General features: G+C 39.7%; 1 protein-coding gene across 3 annotated transcripts in view; it reads right to left on the bottom strand.

The window, feature by feature from the left end:
- Positions 1-5725: 5725 nt before the first annotated feature.
- SLC10A6 (solute carrier family 10 member 6) overlaps positions 5726-23985 on the bottom strand; it is a 31177-nt gene continuing 12917 nt past the window's right edge. The window contains exons 2-6 of one of the 3 annotated variants that reach the window (XM_003985207.4): positions 22304-22422; positions 17897-17985; positions 14654-14829; positions 11680-11837; positions 5726-7428 (exon numbers count right to left, since the gene is read on the bottom strand). In XM_003985207.4, coding sequence (XP_003985256.1) covers positions 7214-7428; positions 11680-11837; positions 14654-14829; positions 17897-17985; positions 22304-22422 — 757 coding nt within the window. In that variant the 3' untranslated portion in view covers positions 5726-7213. Of the gene's footprint in view, positions 7452-7820; positions 8114-11679; positions 11838-14653; positions 14830-17896; positions 17986-22303; positions 22423-23985 lie in introns of those variants that run through there. The other 2 variants (XM_006930984.3, XM_023252951.2) reach the window with 2 other exon arrangements.

The following is a 23985-nucleotide window of genomic DNA, read 5'->3' as shown; positions in this document are numbered from 1 at the left end:
ATTGCATTGTAGCTGAAGACTTCATTTGGGAGAAAAGGGTTCTATTGCTTTAAAAGATATTTGGAAACCTCTGTTCTGAGTGAGTTGGAATCCTGAGCCCTTGTTTTCCTGTCATAAGCACAGGAAACCAGGCCAGCAGGGCTCTGGGAGGCAGTACAGCTGGAGATGATTAGCTATCATCTGAAGTCAACAGAGATGGGAGAGCGGAAAGCTGAAGAAGGATCCTTTTCTGGAAAGAATGTAGTTAGGAAATGGAAACTGTGGCAAGAAAATGTGGTTTCAGTTTACAACCCCTGAATGGAAACTTCATTATAGTAAACATGTTACTGCTCTCATCTGGGCCCTGGCTCCCACTGCCATAGAATGGAAGGAGACCTTTGCTAGGGCCACTCTGGTTAGAAAGCATGGCCATGCCACAGAGCCAGAGTGGCACATGAAGGCACTCAAATATCGAATGAATAAACACCACTTGGCTCTTAACACACATTAGGTACCTAAGCACTATAAAATATACACCAGAACATAATGGCTCAAACATAATAGAAGCTTGCTTCTCATTTCCTTAGTGCTGGGCAGGTAAACAGCTAAGCAAGATAGCTCTCTCCAGTGTGCAGGAACCCAGGTTGACAGAGGTTCTGCAGTCAACACACAGCTTCCAAGGTCATCCTGGGAATTGTCTCCATTCCCCCAGCCAGAAAGGGGAAAGAGCATAGAGGACCACCTGTGGGGGGTTTTAGGAGCTGGGCAGGCCTAGAAGCAAGGTGCAACATTGCCTCTCATTCCCTCAGCCAGAACTGGCCAAACACTGCCCCTGAGTACTAGGAAGCTGGGAAACAAGCTGGCCGAACAGCTGTTCCCCATGATAACTCTATGCTACAGAAGGGGAAGCACAGATTGTGAGGGAATCTGTGTATGAAACTAAAGTATGTTGTAAAAGAATGGTATCTTGGGCCACCTGGGTCACTCAGCCGGTTAAACATCCAATTCTCGATTTCAGCTCCTGTCGAGATCCCAGGGTCTGAGATCAAGCCCTACATCAGACTGTGCTGAGCACGGAGCCTGCTTAAGATTCTCTCTCTCCCTTTGTCCCTCCCCTGTTCACGCCTTCTCCCTCTCTCTCTAAAATAAGAAAAACTAAAAATTTTAAAAATTTTGTGAAAAGAATCGTAAGTATAGTCTTAAGCATTGCAAGATTAGAAACAGCACTTATCTGGGGCACTCGGGTGGCTCAGTGGGTTAAGCATCCGTCTCTCAATTTCAGCTCAGGTCATGATCTCACAGCTTCGTGGGTGTGAGCCCCACATCGGGCTCTCTGCTGGCAGCGTGGAGCCTGCTTGGGATTCTCTCTCTCCTTCTCTCTCTCTGCCCCTCCCCCTCTTGGGCTATCAGAATGAATAAACTTATAAAAACAAAAACGCATTTATCCCCAAATCACAACTTTGGTAAATGTCATTAATAAAAGTATTTCTCAATTACGTTCAAAGGAGAAAAATGGCTGTTGAGAAAAAATCAGGTGTTCACATCTATGGTTCCAGATAGCCTGCCTGATCTCTTGCTTTTAAAATGACAAGTTATCAGGGTGTCTGGGTGGCTCAGTCGGTTAAGCATCTGACTTTGACTCAGGTCGTGATCTCATGGTTTGTGAGTTTGAGCCCCACATTGGGCTCTGTGCTATAACAGCTCACGGCCTGGAGCCTGCTTCAGATTCTGTGTCTCCCTCTCTCTGCCCCTCCTCCACTTGTGCTCTGTCTCTCAAAAATAAATAATGAAAAAAAAATTTTTTTAGTGATTAGTTATCTAAGTGCAATCTGATAGATTCAAGAAATTAAAAGAACAGTTCACCAAAGCTATCCTCTGGTGATAGATGCCTTGACCGTAAAAGAATGTGTTTCCATTTTACATTAATTCAGAAATATTTAAGGTACTTTATTATGGTGGAGATAAATGTAACAAATTATGCATTGACCTGCGTAATATTTTAAAGTCAATGTAAATTGTAACAGATTAACTTGGAATTACATTTGACTGCAAGTTGTCAAAAGCTAGCCAAACAAGCTTCTACAAATCAGAGATTTCTTTCCTTAAGAAAACAAATTCAAGGGGTTCCTGGGTAGTTCAGTCAATTGAGTGTCTGACTCTTGGTTTCAGCTCACGTCATGATCTCACAGTTCGTGAGTTCAAGCCCCGCATTGGGCTCTGTGCTAACAGCACAGAGCCTGCTTGGGATTCTCTATCCCTGCCCTGCTCACTCTCTGTCTCTCTCAAAATAAATAAATAAACATTAAAAATTAACTTAAAAATTCAAAAGTAGGCAGTTGCTGGCATTGATTCTATAGTTCAAGAATGCCAAGAGATACATAGTTATCCTGACCTTTGCTTTGCTGTCTGGAAATGGCTGCTTCAGCTCCAGCTATTTTATCCATATTCTAGGAAGGAAATAGTATTGACAAGGAGAAAGAGTCCATCCCTCCCGACAGCAAGAAAGCAAAACTTTCCAGAAATCACAAGCAGACTTCACTCCTATCTCATTAGCAAGAACTGTGTCGCCTGACCATCTCCAACTTCAAGAAAGCTATTTTTAGCTACATATCGCTTCCCTGAACAAAATCTTGGTTCTGTTAAGAAGGACAAAGGAGGGGCGCCTGGGTGGCGTAGTCGGTTAAGCGTCCGGCTTCAGCCAGGTCACGATCTCGCGGTCCGGGAGTTCGAGCCCCCCATCGGGATCTGGGCTGATGGCTCAGAGCCTGGAGCCTGTTTCCGATTCTGTGTCTCCCTCTCTCTCTGCCCCTCGCCCGTTCATGCTCTGTCTCTCTCTGTCCCAAAAATAAAATAAACATTGAAAAAAAAATTAAAAAAAAAAAAATAAGGACAAAGGAAACAATACCTATATGGTAGTAGTGTGTGCCTTTCCAGTTCTCCCAGTTTCCACCATTCCTTAGTAGCTAACACGGTGTCCATCTTCTAAGATCTTCCTGACCCCAGAGGTATCTGAATTTATGGCTGTTGAAAATTCACAGACCAGGGGCGCCTGGGTGGCTCAGTCGGTTGAGCGTCCGACTTCGGCTCAGGTCACGATCTCGCGGTCCGGGAGTTCGAGCCCCGCGTCGGGCTCTGGGCTGATGGCTCAGAGCCTGGAGCCTGCTTCCAATTCTGTGTCTCCCTCTCTCTCTGCCCCTCCCCCGTTCATGCTCTGTCTCTCTCTGTCTCAAAAATAGATAAACGTTAAAAAAATTTTTAAAAAGAAAAAAAAGAAAATTCACAGACCAGAAGTATTTGAAAGTGATCTCCAGGGGGGACTGGGCGTCTCACTTGGTTAAGCTCTGACTCTTGATTTTGGCTCTGGTCGTGTTCTCATGGTTTGTGGGATCCAGCCCTGCATGGAGCTCTGCACTGATAGCATGCAGCCTGCTTGCAATTCCCTCTCTGCCCCTCCCCCATCAATAAATAAACATTTTTAAAGACATTCATACTATTTTTTTTAACATTTATTCATTTTTGAGAGACAGAGTACTAGCCGTGGGGTTGGGGGGGCGGGTAGAGGGCGGCAGAGAGAGAGAGAGAGGGAAGACACAGAATCTGAAGCAGGCTCTAGGCTCTGAGTTGTCAGCATAATGTGGGGCTCGAACCCATGAACCGTGAGATCATGACCTGAGCCGAAGTTGGACGCTTAACCGACAGAACCACCCAGGTGCCCCAATAAACATTTTTTTTAAAGTAGTCTCCAGCTTCATGGGTTTAGAAACATATCCATTCACGCAAAATTCAGTATATTCTAGAGATCATGCTAAGCAAATCTCAGGATGCCTGCTGATAAGTCATGTTGCCAGTTTTTTAGCTTAGCTCTATCCAGCATTGAATAAGTGATCGTTCAGGTTGGGCTCCTCCAGGTGGGCAAAGTGCACACAAAGGCTGGTCAGAAGGTTGCCTATAGGCAAAGATATGACCCATTGAACTGTGTTAGGACAAACTACCCTTTGTACTCCAGGATGAATTATGACTGCGCAAGGAAGGGAAAGGTTCACAACACTCACTGAGCACTTCCCATGTATTAAACCAGGTATTTTCAAGGTGTTTAGGGTTGAATGTTACCACCCTTTTCAAGAGAGGAAACTGAAGTTCAGAGGGACCGTCACGGGCCCGATGTTGCCCAAATAACAGAGCTGGAATTCAATGTGAAGTTGGACTGACTTCATCCCACTAGTCCCAAGGCGTCCTAGCTTTTTAAGTGGAACAAAGCAAGTGGCCCTGGCAAAGCCATGTGCTTCCCACTGTGCTGTGCTGCCTCAAGTATCCAGCGGCTCTTTTCAGGACATAGAGCTGGACTCATTCTGCTTGACATAGTTCTCTGGCCCCACTGCTGAGCTTTATATAGGCACTGGCTTTCATGAACCCATAATTATTTAAATCAGTTAAATAATTAAATCAGTTAGAATACAGTTAAAACCTTTTTTTATTTTTTTTTATTTTGTTTAGTTACATTCTTCATGCTAAAGATAACTGTAGCCTCCAGGACAACATGACCGTTTCCAGTTCTCAGTGACACGTTTACAAACCGTTTCTGGAGATGGCAGTCTTCTGATGGGACTACTTTCAGACCCTTACATTGATTTGTGTCATGTCTGTCTTAAGTGATGGCTTTTGGTGGTCTTATCCCCATACCAGTCCTGACTATTGTAAATACTGACTATTGTAAATACTTAATGCTTTCGGAACAGAGCATTGGATTTCACCACTTTGTGTTAGGTGCCTAGGTAGAGAAACAATTTACAAATTCATTGTCTATGGATTCTTTAAAATTCACGTTAATGCTCGTTTTAGGACGGGGAATCTCTGTGAATGCCCAACTCCACTGACTGTGTTCATTGCAGGGATCTAGTCCCACTAAAGTGTGAACCATGCCAGCAGGAAACCTTCCTGCCTCGTTACTGCCCCCATGTCCCAAGTGCCTGTACACAGCACAGACTAGCTTCTCAACACCTAAACATTTATCAGGTGGATAAATGGAAATCCTCACGTAGTAAAGCAGCAGTTGAGAATTAACAAACATGTCACAGTCTGCATAGTTCTTTTCCATATAAATATAACTGTGACACTTACTGAGGCTCTTTACTACCACAAAGATGGTCTTGGGGCACCTCGGTGGCTCAGTCAGTTGAGCATCTGACTTGGCCTCAGGTCATGGTCTCATGGTCTGTGAGTTTGAGCCCCGCATCAGGCTCTGTGCTGACAGATCAGAGCCTGGAGCCTGCTGTAGATTCTGTGTCTCCCTCTCTCTCTGCCCCTCCCCCACTCGTGCTCTGTCTCTTTCTGTCTCAAAAATAAATAAAGTTTTAAAAAAAATTTTTTAAAGATGTTCTTAATTGTCATGAGAATACCTTAATAATCGTTATCATTATATTAACCTACAGGCTCTGGGGAATGCTTACAAAATAAAATTGCCAAGCACTAAATCTCAGACAATATACTTTCTCACACATTTCAAACCTTACAAATAAGAATAGACAGAGAAAAATGGAACTAAATACAGCCCCAACAAACACACATTATATAGGAAATTATGTGAGAAAGGTGGCATTTCGAATCAGTGGAGAAAAGATGAATGGTTCAATATATGATGTTGGAGCAGTTAGTCTTAAAAAAAAATGTAGATTCTTAACACACCATACAAAAATGTAAATTCAAAATGGAATAAACATGTTTAGCTCATACAAGTAATAAAAAAATATTTGGGAAATATTTTCAATAATGTCAGAATAGAGGAAGAAGGGTTTTACCTACTCCCAGACAGCACACACAGCAGATGGTAAATACAGGTACAAACCCCCAAATAGAACACCTTGCAAAGGGGCTAAATACATTCTCAAAAAGAAATACTATCATAATTCACAATCCACACAAAAATAGAACATTTGACAGATATCAAGGTCAAAAAAACATTTTTCAATAGACTAATAAACTAAATATATAAAAAAATATAAAACTTCCATACAGCAAAAGACATAGAAAAACAAAAGCTAAAAGATTAAAAGTAGGCAAAATGTTGACATAATAGGACAAGGTGTCACTATCCATGACGTGCTACAATGTTATCAATCAAAAAGGAAAAATTATAATAGTAAGGCAGGCAAAGGACCTGAATAGGCAAGTGATCATGGAAAATACTCTAATTCACTTATTTTTTAAACGCAATTGTAAATAAGATATTTTCACAAATCAGAACTGATCATTCTTTAGACTGGTGCAACCATGGGAAAGCCAGGCCCACTCAGTCACTTCTTACATTACCAGAGAGCAGCCTGACCAATATCTTAGTATGCACCTGGCCTGGCTGTTCAAGTCATAGGAAGTAATCCTCCAAAAACGCTCGCACAGCAGTACGGGTGTTCGTAGCAGCATTAGAATACCAGTGGGTTGAAAGCTATCTAAATGTCCACAAATAAGGAATGGTTAAATAAATTACAGTACTTCTATGCAATGGAACACTTCTATGAAGCCACGGTTCTAAAGAATGAGGTAGGTCAACAATGACTGACATGTAAAGGTGCTCCATAATGCGTCATTGATTTATGAAATAGTACATATGGAATGATCTCAATCTATGGAATGTTTCTTAAAATGATATATAAGCAAAAAGTGTTTATATATTGTGCCTATCATTAGGGACTGAAAATATGGGGCATTCACATTTTAACCACAAGTGGTCGTTAAATTCCCTCTAAACTTATTTTGCACCTACAGTCCAAAAAGATTTCCAAGCCCTAAAAAAAATTATTATTATTTGAGAAATGGCCTCATTTTTTTATGGGAACTGTATGCTTCCTCCCCAGTTCTCCAAAGAACCTGTCCAAAAATCAAGTGGGTCCAGACTCTGTTCTTTCCCTGCAGCAGGCAGTGGAATCTCCTCTACAGAGTCCTATGTCTCAGGAAAATTAAGATCCAGGATGACTTTGCATAACAGTGTTACTCTTCACTACGTGGGAAGACAAGAACACACAGCAGCAGCTAGTAAATATATTGTGCAAACCCCCAAAAGACTCCCGGAAATAGGCAGAATACATTCTCAAAAATGGATCCTATGACAGTTCACAAACCACATGAAAATATAAATATCCAATATTCCCATAGGCCCTGCCAATGAGATCCAAACATCAGTTCTGCACTGTCTTTACTGGCCACTGAGGAAGACGGAGACCAGTCAGGCCAGCAACCCTTACTAGGTACCAGAAGAGATGTGGCCAGTTGGCTCAAGGGTTGTATGGAGATCCATCGGCATTGATGGCCCAGAAGTTATGGTGACTTCCTCATTCACCTCCAAAAAAGCACCAGTCTCTTTGGGAGAAGTGGATCTCTTGTTATGGCAGCCTTCTTCACAACGTGTGTTCTTTTTTCTGTGTTCATTCTTCAATCTCCTCTTGTACATCTTGTATGCTAGGTGTTAAAACATACAAGTACTAAAACATCACTTAGCAAACACTGTAATGTAGTGATATTGTGTACTTGTCAATACTTTGGGGCTGTGTTTGCTTTGGGCCATATATGTGAAAATACACAGGAAAAAGAAGGAGAAAAAGAAAGGAAAAGAGATGCAAACAGGAGGTTCTGGTTCAAGGAGGCAACATAAGTAGCTTCTGAACTCACCTCCTCCCATAGACATGCTAAATGCCTCTGGGAAAAAGCCCAAACACTGTCAAAACAACCCCACTGCATCAGACAAATGAGAGAAACCACATGGGAATGAGTAGGAAAGGCCAAGTTATAATCTTGTCAGAAACCCCACCCAGAACCCACCCCACCCCCCAGAAGCCCCACCCCAGACAGGGCCACCAAAATCATGAGGGAACTCAACACATGGAGCTTCTCCCTCAGGAACAAAGGACTCATACCCAACATCAGGTACCCCAACTTTTAAGACAGTCACCTGAGAGATGAGCTCCCAAAACATCTGGCTTTTAAGACCAACAGGTCTGGTACCCATGAGAACCACAAGGCTGTGCTGAATGGAGGAACTGTATGCCGACTCACCTGCCCCAGGGCCCAGCCCAGAAGCAGCCCTTTGAAAAGTGCCCAGAACTTTATGTGGAAGAGATTCATTTCTTCATTTTACAGCATCAGACTGAGAGGCAGGAAGAGAAACAGACATCCAGGTCCAGAAAGAGAATTTCAAATAAGACAAACTCAAAGAGAGCTATACCAAGACACATTATAATTAAAATGTCTAAAGTTAAAGACAAGGAAAGAATCATAAAGGTGGCAAGAGAAAACAACTTGTTACACATAGAGGAACCCCCTCTGAGGGTTGGCAGATTTTTCAGCAGAAACTTTGCAGACCAGAAGGAGTGGCATGATACATTCAAAGTGCTGGAAAAAAAAAACAAAAAACAAAAAACTCCCAACCAGGAACACCCTACTCAACAAACTTATCATTCAGAAGCAGAGGTGAAATAAAGAGTTTCCAAACAAGCAAAAGCTAAAAAGAGTTCATCAACACTTACAACTAATGTTAAAGGGACTTTTTTAAGCTGAAAAGATAGGGTGCTAACTAGTAACAAAAATATATATGAAAGTATAGATCTCACTGGTAAAGGTAAATATATAGAAAGGTAGTGAATTAATCACTTATAAAGTTAGTATGAAGGTTAAATGACAAAAGTAGTAAATATAATTATAGCCACAATAATTAGTTAAGAAATATACAAAATTAAAAAAATGTAACATGTGATATCAGAAACATAAAACATGAAGGGGGATAAAAATGTATGGCCTTTGAATGTGTTCAAACTTAGGTTGTTATCAACTTAAAATAGACTTTTTTTTTTTGTGAAAATTTATTTTTGAGAGAGAGAGACAGAGCACACGCAGGGGAGGGGCAGAGAGAGAGGGAGACACAGAATTGGAAGCAGGCTCCAGACTCCTAGCTGTCAGCACAGAGCCCGACAGGGGTTGAACTCATGAACAGCGAGATCACGATCTGAGCCAAAGTCAGACAGTTAACCAACTGAGCCACCCAGGCATCTCTAGACCATTATAAATACAAGTTGTTAAATGTAAGCCTCATGGTAACCACCAAGAAGAAACCTTTAGCATATACACAAAAGATGAGAAAGGAGTCTAAGTACACCACTGAAAAAAGCCATCAAACCACAAAGGAAGAGAACAAAAGAAGAAAGGAACAGAGAGGAAATACAAAACAGCTAAAAAACAATGAATGTCAATGTCAGTAAGTACATGCCTATTAATAATTACTTTAAATGTAAATGGACTAAATTCTCCAAAAAAAGACACAGAGTGGCTGAATGGATTGAAAAACAAGATCCAGGGCACCTGGGTGGCTCAGTTGGTTAAGCATCCAACTTCAGCTCGGGTCATGATTTTGCGGGTTCACGAGTTCAAGCCCCACATCAGGCTCTCTGTTGTCAGCATGGACCCCACTTTGGATCCCTGTCTTTCTCTCTCTGCCCTTTCCTCAGTCTCTCTCAAAAATAAATAAACATTAAAAATAAGTAAATAAATAAATAAACAAACAAACAAACATTTAAACAAACATTAAAAACATTTAAAACATTAAAAAAACTATAAAAAAAAAAAAAAGACCCATCTCTATGCTGCCTACAAGAGACTCACTTCAGATGTAACGATACACACAGAGTGAAAGTGAAGGGATGGAGAAACATGTTTCATGCAAACAGAAAACAAAAGAAAGCTGAAGTAGCTATACTCATATCAGATAAAATAAACTTTAAAACAACAACTGTAAAGACAGACAAGGACATTAAATAGTGACAAAGGGGTCAATCCAACAAGAGGAGATAACATTTATAAATATATATGCACACAACATAGAAGCACCTAAATATATAAAGCAAATATTAACAGACTGAAAGAGAGAAATTATCAGCAATATAATGATAATATGGGACTTTGACACCCACTCACATAAATGGTTAGAATGTCCAGAGAAAAAAATCAAATAAGAAAACATTGGCCTTAAATGACACATTAAACCAGATGATGTCAACAGACATATACAGAACATTCCATCCAAAAGCAACAGAATACATATTCTTCTCAAGGGTAGATAGAACAGTCCAGGACAGATCATATGTTAGGCCACAAAACAAGTCTTAATAAATTTAAGATTGAAATCATATCTAATATCTTTTCTGACCACAGTGGCATGAAACTAGAAATTAACTGCAAGAAGACTGGAAAATTCACAAATATGTGGACACTAAACAACATGATACTGAACAACCAGTGGGTCAACAAAGAAATCAGAAGTGAAATAAAATACCCAAGACAAACAAATATGGAAATATAGCATGCCAAAACCAAGATCACAGAGATAGGCATGAGCCAGAGGCAGGGGTGGGGGGTAGCAGGGTGGGGGATATCAGTGAAGGGAGTCAAAAGGTAAAAACTTCCAGTTATAAAATACATAAGACATAGAGATGCAATGTACAATAGGTGACTATAGTTGATAACGCTATTGTATAGCTGAAAGTTGCTGACAGAGTAAATCTTACAAGTTCTCATCACAAGGGAAAAAAACTCTATGTATGGGGCAGATGTTAAATGGACTTACTGTGGTGATCATTTCATAATATATACAAATTTGAATCATCATGTTGTATACCTGAAACTAATATATTGTATGTCAATAATACCTCAATAAAAAAAAAAGAGGAAACAATGGAAGAAAATCATTTGATGTATCAAAATGGCTATTTTTATCTGGAATGGACCATTTGTGATTGAAATATTCATCAGGTCATTGATGGCTCATCCATTCAGTCAGTCAGTCAGTTAGCAACACCTGTGGAATGCTTCCTGTGAGTCAGATGCTCATCTGGGTGCTGGAAGATACCTGGGAATGAGCCAGACATGTTCCTCCCCTCACAATCTCACCAAGGAAAAGGAATTAAAACTTGGATCTGAGACCAGGGAGATTTATTCTGCTAAGATTTATCTTATTTTCTGGTAAAATTCAACCCCAAGTATTCCTTACATTGATTGTTATATTAGCAATCAGTATATAATCAGTTATACCAGCAATCTTACACAGAACCTATTCCCTGATAACAGTGAAAATTTACAATGTCCCAAGATTAAAACATATGTGTGTATGTACATATCTATGTCTTTTTTAATTTACTTTCTGTGAACCTACCTAATTATGGACTCTAAAATGATGTATATTTGGCTGTATGGATAGATACATATGATATATATGTATGCAAATATGTATTTCAATATCTGTGTATGTATTATATTTCATAGTTGAAAAATATTTCACAGCCGTTCAGAACAATTCTTGCTCACAGAAGCATTGTGAAATAACTTGGCATTTGGAAGACCTCATGACTCTTGATGAAATAGAACAAATGTCATTTTGAAGATAAATTATTGCTCATGGAGACTTATCAAGTCCTAGAATCTAAGTTCTAATAGTGCATTGTCTTTTATGAAGCATATTTGTTTGTAATTATAAGCTCACTATCACATGTTTTTAATGTTTTTCTGTGAAAGCAAAGGATCTTGTTTGTGCTCTTTATTTTCTCCAGAAATGTCAGGCTAAAATTGTATCACAAGAGTTGCACATGCATGTTCAGATTGAAAAAGAAGTTTGTGGCTTGGGTTGACAATTTTCAATCACATCTACACAGTGGAGGCTCTACTCACCTGCAACAATGAGAAATCCATCCAACAGCTGGAAGAGTCCATAGGCCAGTGGGAAGCTAAGCATCTGGACCAACTGCTCGGCAGTGAAAGATAACTGGAGCATGGTGACACACATCTGAATATTCTGAGCTCCAGTTTCTAAGGAAATCGTCCTGCATCTACCAATGAAAGAATTTTTCAAGAGTTACATACTAGAATTAGGACTCTTCTTAAATTTTTCTCATATATATAGCAATAAATGTAAGCTATGAGCTTAGACCACTAAAACTGTTTACTCGCAGGGCGCCTGGGTGGCTCAGTTGGTTAAGCCTCCAGCTCTTGATTTGGGCTCAGGTCATGATCTTACAGTTCATGAACTCGAGCCCTTCTTCTGGCTCTGAGCTGACAGTGCAGAGCCTGCTTGGGATTCTCTCTCTCCTTGCCTCTCTGCCCCCAAAAACATCTACTTGTTTCATAATAATGTGCTGAATGTGTCTGTTTTGTAGGTGGTCTTCTCTCCAAGAGACTCTTTGGAGCAGGACCCCAGGAACCCCACCCTAGGAATCAGGGCGGAAAGACATGATATACACACAGGAAAGGCCCAGTAACAACACAAGACAAAATATGATGGAGGGTCAGGAAGATGCTATAGAAATTCATAGAAGTGGCATAAATGGTTAGAGAAGGCTTCACAGAGGCAGAGGGGAATGAAAGGGTGAGAGTGGGAGAGGCATTTCATATGGGACAGTGACTGAAATTAAAGATCCAGGGACAGGTATGACCTGCACCTACCAGGAGGCGGTGTATATGCTGTAAGCCAATCTGTGTGGAGTGCAGAGTTGGAGATGAGAATGGAAAGATGAAATAGGTAGGAAAAAGTATAAGCTCAACAACACTTGAAGGTAAACACAAAAACCCTAAGTGAAAACCAAATGTCTAAAACTCTTTGGTGAAAGAGTTTAGGAACACGTTTTTTTCTTACTTTCTATTTTTCTGTATTTTATTGATTTCCTAATTGGAAAAAAAAATTCAATAAACCTCATTTGAAAAATAAAAACCAGGAGAAAGTAAAAGGAAGACATAAGCAGGACCTCAGGGGCTGGGTAACTGATTTGTCTGTAATTTATAAAGGGGGTCTGCAGGTTTCTATAGATGGAAGTGAAGATGGAAAAGAGGTGTTTCAGAATACAAACCAGCATCTCGATGCAACTGGATTTGGAATAGGGAGGTAACAAGGAGAAAGTAATGTGGGCATGAAAACATTGGTACAGAGCAAGCTCTACCACTCTTATTTTATTTCTATTTACTCTCTTGCTTGTTATGCCTTCTTTAGACCAGTCTCATTCCTTTCAGACCCCTGTCAATTACCTGACATGATTAAGCTGCAAAGGTGGACCTCACATCTGGACCATTCACAAGGCAAATGCAGTGTCTCCATCCTGATCTTTCTCAAGCCATCAAGTATGGAGAAACAAGATTGTTAACTACACTTTGCCATAGGAATACTTTCTCTCCAGATCTGATTATATTTCAACCACTCAACAGCCTGTGTTCCTAATTATTGGCTTTGCAAACAAACTCCAGGTCAAATCCTAACTCCACCACATTCTGGCTCTACAAACTTAGTCAAGTTCCTTAACGTCTTGAAGGATTTGCTCATCTGTGGAATGAGGGTACTAATAGTAACTACTTCTCAGGCTCATAGTAAGAAGTAAATGAGATACCATAAGCAGAGCCTCACTCAGTACCTGGGATAATCCTAAATGCTCCCCAAGTAGACTAGAAATAGATTTCTTCTACAAAATAAACATCAAAACACACACCACTTTCTATTCTCTTTGACTTAAATCAATCTTTTAAGCATTTTAATTTCCCAAACTCCACCTTCGAAGTTCAACTACATAGCTCAAGTTTCTTCAATAATTCTTTTCTGACTTCAGAGATAGTACATACTCATCGAAAAACTCAGGAAATATACCAAGAAAATATTAAGAAACAAAAATTACTCTTAATCCTACTACTCAAAATTAAACACTCTTAGCATATGGTATATTTCTTCCAGTATTTTTCCATACATAAAATTCTTCTGCTTTCTTCTACAAGGTGGGAATCAAAATGCATACTGTTTCCTATTCTCCTTTAAATTTATCTTTTAAGTATTTCCCAGAAGCATTAAAATTGATGCATCATAGTCCATCACATAGATACCTCATGAATTAAATATCTCCCTATTGTCAGATATTTAAATTGTTTCTATTTTTTATATTTATAAATAAAACTGCAATTAACATCCTTGCACATCAATTTTCGTGTGCTTATCTGACAGTCCTAGATCCAGGACAGATTTCTAGAAGTAAAATCACTGAGTGAACAGCTATAAATATTTATAAGGCTATTGATATGACTAAGTTGCCTTCCAGAGAGTTTATACCAATTTACATTCCCTCCAACAACTCATCTCCAGACATAACAACATGGAGTACTATCATTTTTAATATTTCACAATATTTATAAATTATATGCCCCAGCTTGTAATGACAATGTATCAGATACATTCCCATCTTATATCTCCAGTTTGCCCTTCCTCCTCTTGCCCCTTATAATTAGCACTTTTACAGAATTTGGCACAATGGATAAATGCTTAATCTCGACTTTTGCTCATGCCCTAGAATGATCTGTATATTTAATGAAACCATCTCACCCCTATCTAATTACTAGGATAAGAAGAGAAATGTGTCCAGATTTCAACATGTGGTGTTAACACCCCAATCCTAATTTCACAGATTACAATTTCCCATCACTCCAGCCTTTGCTATCATTTACACAAGAAGTACCGTGATCTTTTCACTCTCTTTATGAGGAGTCATCCTGTTCCATCCACCTTGTAAGTCAAGATTCTTAATGTCTCCTGACATAGCCTGGCAGCAAAGCCTGCCAGTGGCAGTGTGTTTACTTTAACTTCCTCAAAAAAAGTGTACGGATAATTTCACTGTACCTCTGCCAAGATTGGTGGGTAAGAAGTGCCAGCAGAAAGCCCGTGACATGGCCAATCAAAGGGAAGATGAAACTGATGGTCAGAAGAGTGATGTCTGAATTCCAAGATCCTTTTGCCAACACCACACCAGCAACTGCGACCACCAAAAGGAGGACCCCACCAACAATGGCCCCAATCTAAAGCAAACCAATAAAATAAGTACATGTAAACATCATGTTCTCTCAGCTGTATGATGCAAAGTCCATCACTGCTTCTAAAAAGCTGGGAACTGGGGCGCCTGGGTGGATCAGTTGGTTAAGCATCCAACATTGGCTCAGGTCACCTTGGGCTCTGTGCTGACAGCTCAGAGCCTGGAGCCTGCTTCGGATTCTGTTTTACCCTCTTTTTCTGCCCCTCCCCCACTCATGCTCTGTCTGTCTGTCTGTCCGTCTCTCTTTCTCTCTTAAAAATAAATAAACTTCAAAAAATAAATAAAAATAAAAAGCTGGGAACCTAGAAGTTTTGGAACAAAGACAGGACTTACCACCAAATCCAATCTCATTTTATAGAAAAGAAACCTAAGTTCCAAGGTGGTCAACTGATTTGGCTAAACTGGAAATTCATGGGGCTCAACACGATTCCAAGTCTTATTTTAAGATTAGTATTTTTTCCCTGGAAGTAGATTTTGCCAGAAGGATTGGGGAGTGGAGTTTTTCAAGGACAGGACAAATTTGTGAAATAAGCAAAATGTAACAATAAGCCTCCACCATCCCTACACACACTTCCTAGATCCCTCACTGGTACCCTCTTGTCTAAGATTTGTCTTGCCTGGCCGTCTGCCACTCTCTTCCTATCACTTCTTCGACTACCAATGGATTCCTACTGCTTTCATCCCTGTTCTTCTCTCCTCCAAATAAAATCTACCCATTCTTTACTAGATAATCTGGGCTAATATTATTGGAATAGAGGTACTAACACATACCTCTTCCCTCTCCCAAATGAATACTGTTATTACTTTTGTTGTTCAACAAAAAAGAATTTCCAATAGTTTGAGTTTTAGATCAGATGGAGAGAAAGCCAGACCTAGAATGTTTGGAGAAAATTAGGATTTTGACAAGCTCCCATTCCATGTAGACCATAAACTATAACCTAGTTATAGCCTCAATCTGGATTTGAAATGATTCAAGACGTGGAGGAAGGTGGTCTTGGGGGAGCAGAACAAAATAAAAATAACCCAATGCACCAGAGATGTTCTCTGGGTTTATTTTTACTGGTCAAATACAAAGACAGACTGGGCCTCTGCTTAATGGGAAGATGCCGGAACACACAAGAAGACCTACAGTTGTCAAAATCCCTCTCCATCTTTCTATCAAAAAAGGATCTCAAAGTTTAAAAATTCACCAAGAGCAATTTGTTCAGAAAATGTATCAGATCTAAAATTAAAAGAGGACCAAGAACAAACAATGAAAATATATCAAAATAATGATTAGACTATTCTAGTTTTTTACCAAGGAGCTCTAGAATATTTATGCTTATTATTACATTTTTTCTGCCAAAAATCCTATAAAACAGGCAAAAGAAAGGCGTTTTAGATCTGCTCTTAAAGATAATATAAGTGACTACAGAAAATTTATCTTATTTCTCCATTGACACTGAGGGACTAATAGAGGATCTGGAAACACCAAAATTGTAGGGTTTTTTATTACAGTACCTAAAAAGTACTAATAAAATAGAGTACTTGACAGTACTTCATCAAAAATAGAGTATTTGAAAAGTAAGACGTTCCCACTGTTATACTCTGTCCTCTTATTTTGTAAATAAAATTATAACCATACACGGCCACATTGGAAATTTTCTCCTACTGAAATAACAAAGTCACCCACTGACACGCAGTCGAAATGTACAACATTTAAGCCTTCCTCCAGTTCTCTGTGCTCAATTGATTTGTCTGCTTGTCAACCCCTCTTCCTGCTCTTGATCTCACTGGAGGAACAGTGAGAGCTGTTCAGTCTTGTGCCAAAGTGAGAAAGCAGCACCCATTTGTGCAGACAAGTGGAGGGGCAGCACTCCGTCAGGGGGAGCCAGACAGCAGGAACTTACACTGAACCAAACCATAAACCCCAAACTAATATGACCTGAGATGTATTTGTTGAACCTTCAATTAGCCCCAAATGATTATTTCTTTATACATGTAAAATATAAGTAAAGCATTTTAAAAATCTTCATACAGCGGCACATAATGGAATCTCACATCTTCTAAAATGATACATAATTGTAAACACTGAAAACACTCTAGGATATTGACACCTTTGTTGAGAATGCCTCGAGATTTAAAAGTCATTTTTAGATATTTTTAAAAGTCATTTCAGAGATATTTTTAAAACAAGGACACTTGCTTGTTTCTCCAGCAGACAAAAGCCAATGCTGGAAAGTCAAGAGGAGGTAGGAGGTTCCAGTTACCATCATTCCATGACCAGACTCTTCAATGCATTCTGCATTTCATTCTGACAGCTTTTCATGTGGTCAGCAGCCACAGCAGTTGTTCATGTGTAGAGACTACAACATCGAAGCTTCCCCAGGAATGCTTCTGAAAAACAGCCCTACTTTTTCATGAAAGCAGCCAATACTCTTCAACACTGGGGCTCTATTGCATGCACACCTGAGCAGCTTTCACCTCGAGAGCACTCATGTGGAATCTTGTGAATAGATGGGCTCTGGGTTCTCTCTGGCCACACATAGGCCTTGGCTTTCATGTCACTAAAGCAAAAGTCCCATTCTTGACTGTGTCCATAAGCCTCAGTGTATGGGCCTATGGGAATGACAGAGAATGGCTGAGAAGAGTGGAGGAAATATGGAGGTTAGATAAAAAAAAAAGCAGAACTGGGGCGCCTGGGTGGCTCAGTCAGTTGAGCATCCTACTCCTGGTTTCAGCTCAGGTCATGATCCCAGGGTCATGGGATCAAGCCCTGCATCAGGCTCCAAGTTGACCATGGAGCTTGCTTGGGATTCTCTCTCTCTCAGTCTCTCTGTCTCTCTGTCTCCCTCTCTCTCTCTCTCTCTCTCTCTCTCTCTCTCTCCCTCTGCCCCTCTCCCCCCAGACTGCCTCTAAAATAAAATTAAATTTAAAAACAAAAATACAAAAAAACAAAAATTGCTGGGTGTGGGATTGTATCCGACTGGTCAGTCTGTTACAGTCATTGTCTACATCTGTCTTTCCAGTGTCTAAGTCTAAGGATACATTAACTGCCATGTGGAGCTGCTTACCTTGAGAATGATTTTGGATTGCTTGGGCCACCTATAGTTCACATAGATACCAAAGGCCACAGGGATGGTCAGGCACACAAGGGTGATTCCTGGGGAAAAGAAAAATCCATCAGATGATATCTCCTCTTACCTTGACTGCCCAGTCCTCAACAATTTCTAGTTCAATTAGATATGGTTCATGGGTTCAGGCCCCACATTGGGCTCTGTGCTGACAGTTCAGAGTCTGGAGCTTGCTTTGGATTCTGTATCTCCCTCTCTCTCTCTGTTCCTCTCCTGCTTACACTCTGTCTCTCTCTCCCTCTGTCCCTCAAAAATAAACATTAAAAAAATTTTAAGCTGCACTTCATTTCTGCATCCACCTCCAAATATAAAGAAAGAAAAAATCTTTGGAAGACAGTCTTTGAAGGGTATATGTTACCACTGAATGCCACCATTCTTGTTCCATCATTTCTCTCTCAAAATCCCCCTGACAATCACATGGAATTTTAGAGACAACAAGAAATGTAAACATTAGAAAACAGGCAGACTCGGCAAAATTCTTTGGTTGCTATGCATGAGGTCACCTCTCTCACAGCTATTACTTCCCTATGTGAAGCCAATGGGCCATTTGTTTCGCCAAGTAAAGAATACCTATTGCAGATATAAAAAACAGCATCTGTTACACATACCAAAGAATTTCTCATATTCTGCAAGTGTGGCCAGGTAACCTAAAGGTGGGTAGGAAAAAATGCCTTTTAATTAACACAAGTGAGTAAAAGCATTGAAGGCAGGCTCAGGAGAGCAGAGGCCCACTTGCCAGCAGGATCCACACACTAACCTTTTCCAGTGCTGTTTTCCAAATCTGGCCAAATGCCTGCAACACTGGCTCCAAAGTTACATGAGTTGCTCATAATATGTTGGGTTTTAATTGTTTACAAGTGCCTTTTATAATATATTATCAAAACAGAATATGTTAATTTACTGATCAGAGTAAGTTGTGCATAAAATCACGATTTCCCAAACTAGGATTTCACTCAAATTTTACAAATTTAATGGGCTCCAGCTGTCATTAGCACATGTTTTTCAGCTATGGGTCATGGTTTGTAAAGCCCTCCAAGTGATGACTAGAGACTCCAGATTAACACTTTAGACTTTTAAGAATCATAATTTCTGCCAATTCTCCAAAAACTCTGAGCAAACGAGAATAGCCATATCATTTTACCAAGGTTTCCTTCTAAGCCTAGTAAGTAAACTGAGATCTCTAGGGAAAGGGCAGAGTTTAATGAGAAATGACAATGAGGAAAGCAGATATGGAAGAGATATGGATACAGTTGTGACCTGTGAATATGCTCTCTAATAATCAATAAGAATCATTCATGCTGGATCGGTAAAGATATCAAGATTCACAGGCCATGTGAAAGGTGGAACTGTAGGAACTAAAGTCTCATTAGATCCACTGTGATCCATTTAACCAATGGCATTACAGTGAATTATATATGGTGTTTTTGTTTTTGTTTTTGTTTTTAATAAACAAGTTCTCTTTCTTTATTTGCAAAAATGAACTCTTGCAGTGTTAAGAGCTTGGCTTTGCAGTCATATTCCCAAGTCAGAATTTCAGTTCTTTGCTGACCAGCTGCACATTCTTAGCGAAGTTAATTAACCTCTATCATCCTACAAATCTAGGAAATGGAACTACTAATAGAATCAAGGTGGAAGTGTTATTTAAAGAATTAGATTGTTTATTTTTTATTTTTTATTTTTTTAGAGAGAGAAAGAAAATGAGTGGAGAAGAGGAACAGAGGGAGAGAGAGAGAATCTTAAGCAGGCTCCACATTCAGCACGGAGCCCAGTGCAAGGCTCAATCCCACAATGCTGGGATCATGACCTGAGCTGAAATCAAGAGTTAGATGCTCAGGAACATGACAAGGATGTCCACTCTCATGGACATCTCTGTTACTCAACATAGTGTTGGAAGTCCTAGCCTAAGCAATCAGACAACACAAAGAAATAAAAGGCATCCAAGTCAGAAGGAGAAAGTCAAACTTTTACTCTTCACAGGTGACATGATACTCCATGTGGAAAATCCAAAAGACTCCATCAGAAAATTACTAGAACGGATACATGAATTCAGCAACATCGCAGGATATAAAATCAATGTACAGAAATTGGTTGCATTTCTATACATCAATAATGAAGCAGCAGAAAGAGAAATCAAGGAATCAATCCCATTTACAATTGCACCAAAAATACCTAGGAATAAGCGTTACCAAAGAGGGAAAAATCTATACACTGAAAACTATAGAAACTTATGAAAGAAATTGAAGAAGATACACAAAAAAATGGAAAAACATCCATTCTCATGGCTTGGAAGAACAAATATTGTTAAAATGTCGATACTACCCAAAGCAATCTACATATTCAATGTAATCCCTGTCAAAATAACACCAGCATTCTTCACAAAACTAGAACAAATAATCCTAAAATTTGTATGGAACCAGAAAAGACCCCAAATAGCCCAAGCAATCCTGAAAAAGAAAACCAAAGCTGGAGGCATCACAATTCCAGACTTCAAGCTATACTACCAAGCTGTAATCAAGACAATATGATACGGGCACAAGAACAGACACATAGATCAATGGAACAGGATAGAGAACCCAGAATTGGATCCACAATCATATGGCCAACCAATCTTTGGCAAAGCAGGAAAGAATATCCAATGGAAAAAAGACAGTCTCTTCAGCAAGTGGTGTTGGGCAAACTGGACAGCGACATGCAGAAGAGTGAACCTGGACCACTTTCTTACACCATACACAAAAATAAACTCAAAATGGATGAAAGACATACACGTAAGACAGGAAGCCATCAAAATCCTAGAAGAGAAAACAGGCAACAACCTCTTTGACCTCAGCTGCAGCAACTTCTTACTTGACATGTCTCCAGAGGCAAGGGAAACAAAAGCAAAAATGAACTATTGGGACATCATCAAGATAAAAACTTCTGCACAGCAAAGGAAACAATCCTCAAAACTAAAAGGCAACTGACAGAAAAGGAGAAGATATTTGCAAGTGACATATCAGATAAAGGGTTAGTATCCAAAATCTATAAAGAACTTACCAAACTCAACACCAAAAAAAACCCCACAAATAATCCAGTGAAGAAATGGGCAAAAGACATGTCTTCTTTTCCAAAGACATCCAGATGGCTAAAAGACACATGAAAAAATGCTCAACATCACTCCTCATCAGTGAAATACAAATCAAAATGACAATGAGATATCACCTCACACCTGTCAGAATGGCTAAGATTAACAACAGATGTTGGCAAGCATGTGGAGAAAGAGGATCTCTTTTGCACTTCTAGTAGGAATACAAACTGGTGCAGCCACTCTGGAAACAGTATGGAGGTTCCTCAAAAAGTTAAAAATAAACTACCCTGTGACCCAGCAATTGCACCACTAGGTATTTATCCAAAGGATGCAGGAGTGCTGTTTTGAAGGGGTACATGCACCCCAAAGTTTATAGCAGCACTATTGACAATAGCCAAAATATGGAAAGAGCCCAAATGTCCACCAACTGATGAATGGATAAAGAAGATGTGGTATATACATACAGTGGAATATTACTTGGTGATCAAAAAGAATGAAATCCTGCCATTTGCAACAACGTGGATAGAACTAGAGTGTATTATGCTAAGTGAAATAAGTCAGTCAAAGAAAGACAGATATCATATGATTTGACTCACATGTGGAATTTAAGATACAAAACAGATGAACATAAGGAAGGGAAGCAAAAATAACATAAAAACAGAGAGAGAGACAAACCATAAGAGACTCTTAAATACAGAGAACAAACTGAAGGTTGTTGGATGGACGGTGTTGGGTGGGAGGAAGGGCTAAAGGGGTGAGGGACATTAAGGAGGACACTTGTTGGGATGAGCACTGGGTGTCATAAGTGATGAATCACTAAATTTTATTCCTGAAATTATTATTATACTATATGTTATCTAACTTGGATTTAAGTTTTAAAAATTTTTTTTAAATTTTTTTAACGTTTTATTTATTTTTGAGACATGGAGAGACAGAGCATGAACAGGGGAGGGTCAGAGAGAGGGAGACACAGAATCTGAAACAGGCTCCAGGCTCTGAGCTGTCAGCACAGAGCCCGACGCAGGGCTTGAACTCACGGACCGCAAGATCATAACCTGAGCCAAAGTCAGCCGCTTAACCGACTGAGCCACCCAGGCACCCCTAAAAAAATTTTTTTTTTAATTTTTTTTAGAGTTGGACACTCAACTGACTGAGCCACCCAGGCTCACTATCCGAGTAGTTTATTTTAAAATCCACATAAAGGAGGCACATAATAAACAATGGCTATTAGTATTACCATCACTATTACTATTACTGTTCCATTTCACAAGCCCAGTACAGACCTATATTCTGATATGGAATGGTGAGATTCTGCTCAAGATTCCAGGACAAGGTGTAGAGATACAGGCAGAGCGGCATCATTCCCAGGGCAGCCACAGTGGAACAGGTCGTCATAGTGATGCTGAAAGTGAAAATAAAAGGATGCGTAAGAGGACGAGTTTGAAATGATGAAGTCCTGACCAAAAGCAACTCCCAGAGCATACCTTAGAGATCACATGGGGTGAATTACTTGAAGCTCACTCCTATCTTGTTATTCAACAAATGACTTCATATGTGGCCCAGAAACAGATTTCCAGCAGTATTTGACGTTCATCAATTAACTCCTATTTACTTAAGAATCTACTTGTTCTAAATGTTCTGCCAGGTCCTAAAGGGTTTTTTTCTTTATAGAGTTTTTTCTATTGAGATATAATTCATAGACCATAAAATCCATTATTTTTAAAGTGTTTTCAGTACATTCACAAGATTGTGCAAAAACATTATATATTTCTATACTTTTTTCATCATCCCAAAAAAAGGAACCCCACCCTCATTCTCTTCTCCTAGCCACTGGCAACCAGTAATCCACTTTCTGTCTTTATAGGATTTCCCATTCTGGACATTTCATATGAATACAATCATACAATATGTGGTCTTTTTGGTGTGTCTGACTTCTTTCACTTAGCATAATGTTTTTGAGCTTCATCCACATTTTAGCATGTATCAGTACACCATTTCCTTTTTATGACTGAGTCATATTCCATTGTATGGATAGACCACATTATTTCTGCCCATCCAATAACTGATAAACACTTGAGGTGTTCCCTCTTTTTGGCTATTATGAATAATGCAGCTATGAATATTTGTGCACGATGTTTTGTGCAGACATATGAAATCAATTCTCTAAGGTGTATACCAGGAGCAGAATTGCTGGATCGTAGTTTAATTTTTTGAGGAAATGCCACTTTCAAAGCAGCTGCACCATTTTACGCTCTGCCATCAATTTATGAAGGCATTCTGTTAAAAATTTTTGCACAAATATTCATGAGGGATATTAGTGTGTAGTTTTATGTTCCTGTAATGTCTTTGTCTAATTTTGCTACCAGGAGATGGGAATAGGGCAAATTTGCCACAAGACTAAGTGTTTGCCCAATGTGAAGTGCTATAAATATCTGTCAGAAGAGGGCATCCAAATACCACATGCCCTAAGTTTCCCATTGGATAGAGAAGGGACCCCCACAGCACAGATCCTCAGAGCAAGCTGGACAGAGCCAGCGAAGTTACAAAACCATAGCAAAAAAGAATTGACATGGGATGCTAGACTAAATTAAAAGTTCTCTTTGGGGCACTTTCATGGCTTAGTCAGCTGAGCATCCAACTCTTGATTTGGGCTCAGGTCATCATCCCAGGGTCATGGGGTCGAGCCCTGTATCAAGCTCCACGCTGAGCCAAGAGCCTGCTTAGGATTTTCTCTCTCTCTCTCCCCCTCTGCCCCTTTCCCCTGCTCACTCTCTTCTCCCTCTCTCTCTCTCTCTCAAAAAATTCTCTTTGAATTCTAATATTGTATAACCCCATGATTATAGATAGGAATTAAAGTAGAGTGATAAAGTAAGATTTCTAGACTTCAAAATAGTGGTGTGATTGACAGAATAAGTGGTCACTTAGCATCTGAGAAGACATGTTAAGTTAGGGATGACAACAGAAC

Source organism: Felis catus, chromosome B1 (genome assembly GCF_018350175.1).
Source record: "Felis catus isolate Fca126 chromosome B1, F.catus_Fca126_mat1.0, whole genome shotgun sequence".
NCBI classification, from domain to species: domain Eukaryota; kingdom Metazoa; phylum Chordata; class Mammalia; order Carnivora; family Felidae; genus Felis; species Felis catus.
This window is presented reverse-complemented; position numbering and strand designations above follow the sequence as displayed.